General features: G+C 60.7%; 2 protein-coding genes across 3 annotated transcripts in view; one reads left to right on the top strand and one right to left on the bottom strand.

Moving 5' to 3' along the window:
* The window catches only part of PAQR6 (progestin and adipoQ receptor family member 6), a 3,679-nt gene extending 282 nt beyond the window's left edge, over positions 1-3,397 (top strand). The window contains exons 2-3 of the mRNA XM_017727864.1: positions 1,997-2,123; positions 2,289-3,397. Coding sequence (XP_017583353.1) covers positions 1,997-2,123; positions 2,289-2,502 — 341 coding nt within the window. The 3' untranslated portion in view covers positions 2,503-3,397. The remainder of the gene's footprint in view (positions 1-1,996; positions 2,124-2,288) is intronic.
* A 204-nt stretch (positions 3,398-3,601) lies between these two features.
* Positions 3,602-5,222, bottom strand: BGLAP (bone gamma-carboxyglutamate protein). Of its 2 annotated transcripts, none has more exons than XM_008628812.2 (4): positions 4,445-5,222; positions 4,135-4,179; positions 3,986-4,052; positions 3,602-3,851 (listed from the first exon to the last, which is right to left on the bottom strand). In XM_008628812.2, the coding sequence occupies exons 1-4, from the start codon at positions 4,623-4,625 to the stop codon at positions 3,719-3,721; spliced, it is 426 nt and encodes a 141-aa protein (XP_008627034.2). In that variant the 5' UTR covers positions 4,626-5,222; the 3' UTR covers positions 3,602-3,718. The 2 variants fall into 2 exon arrangements, with proteins under 2 accessions (XP_008627034.2, XP_017583361.1); XM_017727872.1 differs by having other exon boundaries at positions 3,602-3,848.
* Between the last annotated feature and the right edge of the window lie 6 nt (positions 5,223-5,228).

Here is a 5,228-nt window from a genome sequence, read left to right as displayed (position 1 = left end):
GAATTTGAGGGGATCTCAGCCAAGGCAAGGCTGTGGCAGGGTAGGTGATCTGTCCAGCACAAAGCTGCCTTTGAGCCCTGCAGGGGCCCCGTCTGCCCCTTTTGCAGTGAGTGGGAGCTGCCGGGGAGGGACCCGGGATGGAGCCAGGAGAAGGGCAGCCAGCAGCAGTGGCAGGACTGAGACCTCTGGCCCATGGCAGTGGTGAGGAGGAGGCTCTGCAGGGCAGCTGCAGGAGGGGCTGCCCACACGGCAGCAGCCACTGTACCACTGGTGCTTCTCGCCAGCACTGCTCTGGCTTCTGCTGGGGGCAGAGCAGCAGGAAGTTTCTCCAGATACTTTTGGTTCATTTTGGGTTTTCCTCCCTCTAAACCACTGTGTGAGTTTTGGGCTGAGGGGTGAGTGGGATGCTTATGGCACCCCTCGTGCTGCTGAGCTGCTCTCCCTGTTGCCCCAATTTCCCCAGCTGCCCAGTTCAGTGTCCTTCATCAGGCCTTGCATAACAACTTTGCTGGGCTGGGGAATGGGGGGCTGCAGGGTGTCTCTGGGGGCTTGCTCCTGCCGTGATGGTCCTAAGCCTTCATCTGCCAGGGACATCCCTAGGGTTGGGAGCCTCTCTGGGGGGAGGGTGTACAGTGGCATGGGGGATGAAGCAGGATCTCCTTCTTTCCTGCAGCACCCTGGACCCCTGACCAGCCCCCACCCCTGACCCTGATCTGCTACCCCATTCTGGGCCTGAGGTCCTGATCCTGTCCAGTCAGTAGCTCTCTGTGAGAGTCAAACAGAAAGCAGGCTTTGCCGCTTACAACCTTGGAAAAAGCCAGGAGCCTTCCCGGGTGCGTCTGTCCTGGCTCCTGCAGCCACAATCCCCATCCCCCGGTGGGCTTGGTCCTGAAGACCCAACCTCTCTCTCACCCTGAGTGCTGTGGCCCCACCATGCTGCAGGTAAAGCTGGAGCAGGTCTCCAGGGTCCACCAGGTGCCTTGGGTATGTGTGGCTGGGGGAAGGGGAGGCTCTGTCCCCAGGTTTCTTCCCTCGGTTCCCTCATCCAAGGTGGGAAATCCCCTGAGCTCCCCATGAAACCTTGTTCTAGCGGGGAGATACTCCCAGACCACTCTGTCTCAGTTCCCCGCCCACCACGATTCCAAAGCAGCTCTTGGGCTGCCCCGCTTCCCCTGGGGTGTCCCTTGACCAGCCCCGCTGTCCCCACAGATCTTCTGGGAGGATGGGATCATGTTGGGGTACTGGCACCCCTAGAGCTAGGCCATTGACTGTGTCCTCAGCTCCTTTCAGAGGATGAATGAGATAGGCAACATCTGGACACATTTTGGTGGGGATGGGGACAGGGATGGAGATGAGAATGGGAATAGGAATGGTGATGGGCATGGGGATGGAGATGGGATGGGAGCAGGGACAAGTATGGGGGCGATGAAATGATGGGATGGAAATGGGGACAGGGACAGTTGTGGAGGTTGTGGAGATGGGGACAGGGTTGGGGATGAGAAGAGGATGGAAATGGGAACAAAGAAAGGCTGGCGATGGGGAGAGGGATGGGGTTAGGGAGAGGGCTGGGGACAGGGATGGGGTTAGGGACACAGACAGGGACAGGGATAGGGATAAGGAGGGGATGGAGATGAGGATGGGGACAAGGATGGGGGTAGGGACAGGGACACAGCTCATCACAAAACATGCTGTGCCAGCAGCTGTTTCATGCGGCACTGCCTGGTGCTTTTGTCCTCCCTGGAGATCTGCTGGGAGCCTCAGCACTGGCCACTGCTTATCTGCCTGCTGCTTGTCTGCCCCTATCCCTTTGCCCCCAGCTGTGCCCACCTCTTCAGCTCCTGGTAACTGCCCACCACATCTGCTGCATCTGTGACTGTGGAGCTCTCAGCTTCTACAGCCTGGGGGAGGCTCAGTGATCTCGGGCTGGCACAGGGATGGCGCTGGGGCAGGGACAGGGAGCTGCAGGCCCCATGACATGGAAGCGTGTGTCTGTCAGAGGCTGCACGTCTGCCTGTGGGTGCCTACACAATGCCAGACTCCTGGCTCAGCGATGTTTGGCACTGTTGCTTTGTCCCTGTGGCTGTTTTGAACTCCTTCATCTGCACTGGCCTCTCTTGCTATTCCCAGCACATTTGGGATGAGGAAACTGGTGCTGGAGGTTTCCTCCTTCTCAGATTTTTTGGTTGTCTTGGTGATTCCCCCTGTTGAGGCCCAAAGCCAAGGTTTTTGCAGGGTCCTCGCTGTGGGAGCTGACAGGGGTCTGTGCCCCTCCACCCGTTCCCCCTTCACAAATTCCTTGAGCTGGAGCGTCCTCAGCTGAGCAAAGTGCTGCAGGCGGCTTTCATGTGCCCCTTCCTCTACGACAGCCTCCTGCTCTTCTACCGGGTGGGTTGGGTGGCCCAGGGCAAGAGTAGGGTGCCCCCACTACAGGGGTGGCCAGGGTGCTTCCAGAGGGTGGTTCTCACCCTCCTCCCCACAGCTCCTCTGCTGCTGCTGGTGTGACTGTGCCTGGAGTGAAGCTGTGGTCAGGTACTGCCACCGCCTGCTCTTCGTGCTGCTCACCAGCTTCCTCTTCACATCTCACCTGCCCAAGTGCCTTGTGCCCAGCTGCTCTGACTGCACCAGTGAGCAGCAACCCCCCGTGCCCCCCACTGCCATGGCTCCTGTCCCCTGCCCCCAAAGCAGCCCCTTGCAGCAGGAGCTGCACAAGGATCCCCAGCATCCATGGGTGCTGGCCTCTCAGCCTGGCAGGACACAGCCACCAGCTGTTCCACATCTGTTCTGTGCTGGGCCCCCCCTTGCAGCTGGAGGCCATCCTCTGTGATGTGTGCATGCACCAGGCCTGGCTGTGGGGCCACCTGAGCCCCACTGGGATCCCAAACACCTCCAGCACTGCTGGGCTGGCCCTTGTGGGCAACACCGCCATCATCAGCGCCTTGACTGTGGCCTTGCCCAAGACCCCCGGTGGCCCTGGCCGCCCCCCAGGCATCCCCACTGGGGCTGGGCACTGGAGGGACCCGGGACACCATGTGAGGGGCCGGGCTGCGGAGCCTGGGAGGACGCAGCATCCTGGCAGCTTCTTTGTGGTGGACCCCGCTGTCGGGTGTCTTGCAATGTCCCTCTCCCCCACCTCATCCCTCTGCACCCCGACTGTGCCTTAGTTCTCCCAATGCAAACCAGTAATGATTCCATGAATTTGGGGCAGGGACAATATGTCATCCGATGTGGGGACCCAGCAGTGCATGCGTGCATGTGTGTGTCAAGGTTAATGAGTAATTAAGGTGGTTTGTGATGAAATCCCTGGTCAGGCCCCAGGGCCTCAGGGTGCACGGAGCAGCTCTGCTGTTCCCCAATAACCCCATGCTTGGGAGAAGCAGCTTTAAATTAAACTGGAATAATGATGGTGCAGCTCTGGGCTCGTCACTGCTGGGAGCAGGATCTGGGGGTGGTAGCACTGCTTCTCCTTGGAGCCTGGGGGGGGGACAGGGAGGAAATCAGGAGTCCTCAGCTGTGTGGGGTGGGGTGACATGGGGCACATCCACTGCAGCCTCCCACCCACCCACGCCCCAAGCTTGGGAAGGAATTGGCTCCACCATTTGCATTTATTCCTTTCCAGGGCTAACAGAAAGGGTGAGAGGGTGAAGGTGTAAAGGGGGAGCTGACGGAGGTTTCTGGGAGCTCAGCCCCTGCCCCACAGCACAGCAGGGCGTGGCTGGGGCTACACGAGGCCGTAGTAGCGCCGATAGGCCTCCTGAAATCCGATCTGGTCGGCCAGCTCGTCACAGTCGGGGTTGAGCTCGCACACCTCACGCTTGGCCTCCAGTGGGTCAGGCGGGGCTCCATAGGTGCTGCTGGGGACAAATGGGGGACTCAGGGAGTGTTGGGAGGTCCCATGGGAGCTGGGGGCTCCTGGGGAGGGGCTGAGCCAGCAGGCCTCCCCTCATCTGGGGGCCATGATCCCTCGGCCAGCAGGACCAAGCACTACCTGTCATAGCCATAATTTCGCTTCTGTCTCTGCACCACCTCGGCGCTGGCGCGTCTGGAGACGAAGGCTGCAGGGACAGGGTGGTGGGTCAGGGGGGTCATGGCCCCCTCTCCCCAGGGCAGCGGGGCCCAGCAGCTGCGGTCACTCACCTTCAGAGCTGGGCGAGTCCTTGGTGCTGGTGGAGCCATCGGCAGCTGCGAGTGACACGGAGGGGTGGGTGGGCTCAGGAAAGCCCCATGTGGGCTCTCCTCTCACCACACTCCTTTTGGGGCTCAGATCCCTCACTGAGATCCCCCAAACTGCTGAAGGATGTCCTGCTCCCTATCTCCCTGTTGCAGCCCCATGCCCCCCCACCCCAAGGCTCAGCAAATTTCTCCCAGTCCTTCTGCTCCCTCCTGAGCCCTTCCCAGGGCACAGAACCACCCCCACTGTCCCCATCAGCCCCAGACACCCCCGTACCTCTGCGGCAGAGGCCAAGGGTGAGCAGGGCCAAGAGGGTCAGCAGGACGAGGGACTTCATGGTGCCTTCCTGTGCTGGGCTGAGCACAGCCCCAGCTCCCTGGGTGTCTTTATAGGGTGCTGTGGCCTTGGCAAGGGGGGTGCATGGCCCCACCAGGGTTATTTCCAGCACATCCGCCATGGCTGGAGCTGCCGGCAGAGGTGGCAATTGTGGTTTGGGATGAACTTGGTCCCCCTATGCCCAGCCAGAGCCCACAAAGGGAGGGAAACGTGGCCCTGGGCCAGCGGGGGATTTGTTGGTAGGCCTAGCCCTGCTGGCATGGCAGCACCCAGTCCCCACTGGAATGGGTGAGGGGGCACTGGGGGCTCCTTGATGCACTCCCCAGTCACCCACTGCCCTGCCCCAGTTCCCACTGCTGGATCCCAGCATTGTCTTCTGTGACACGGGGAGACTTTCCTGCCAAAAACTGGGATTTTCGTCCATGTGCAGGGCCAGTGGTCGGGACTTGTTGACCCACTTTTGAGGGACCAGCACAGGCTTCCTTTGTGGCATTGTCATGCCGGGCCCCTGGAGGAGGGTGAGCAGGTGCCCATGCCCTTGGTCTCCGCACAGCTCCTCCCTGCCACAGGCCATGGCAGATGCTGCGTGGCCAGGGCAGTCAGAGCCCCTGAATAACATTCCTCTTTGGGATCCTGACCACTTTTTGATCCTGTAAATCCCAGCCCTGTCCTGAAAAGCGGAACTTGGAGGCTTTGGGGCAGAGGGAGGGTAGAACTGCTGAAC

The sequence above is a fragment of the Corvus brachyrhynchos genome, unplaced genomic scaffold (assembly GCF_000691975.1).
Source record: "Corvus brachyrhynchos isolate BGI_N302 unplaced genomic scaffold, ASM69197v1 scaffold122, whole genome shotgun sequence".
In the NCBI taxonomy this organism is placed as follows: Eukaryota; Metazoa; Chordata; class Aves; order Passeriformes; family Corvidae; genus Corvus; species Corvus brachyrhynchos.
Note: the sequence above shows the minus strand (reverse complement) of the source record. Positions and strands in the feature narration are given on the sequence as shown.

Excerpts from the sequence above, each read along its gene's own strand:
- BGLAP (XM_008628812.2), bottom strand. The coding sequence starts at position 4,625 with ATGGCGGATGTGCTGGAAATAACCCTGGTGGGGCCATGCACCCCCCTT. Across the intron at positions 4,053-4,134 it reads GGACTCGCCCAGCTCTGAAG|CCTTCGTCTCCAGACGCGCC; the intron begins GTGAGTGACCGC and ends CTGTCCCTGCAG. Across the intron at positions 3,852-3,985 it reads CGAAATTATGGCTATGACAG|CAGCACCTATGGAGCCCCGC; the intron begins GTAGTGCTTGGT and ends ATTTGTCCCCAG.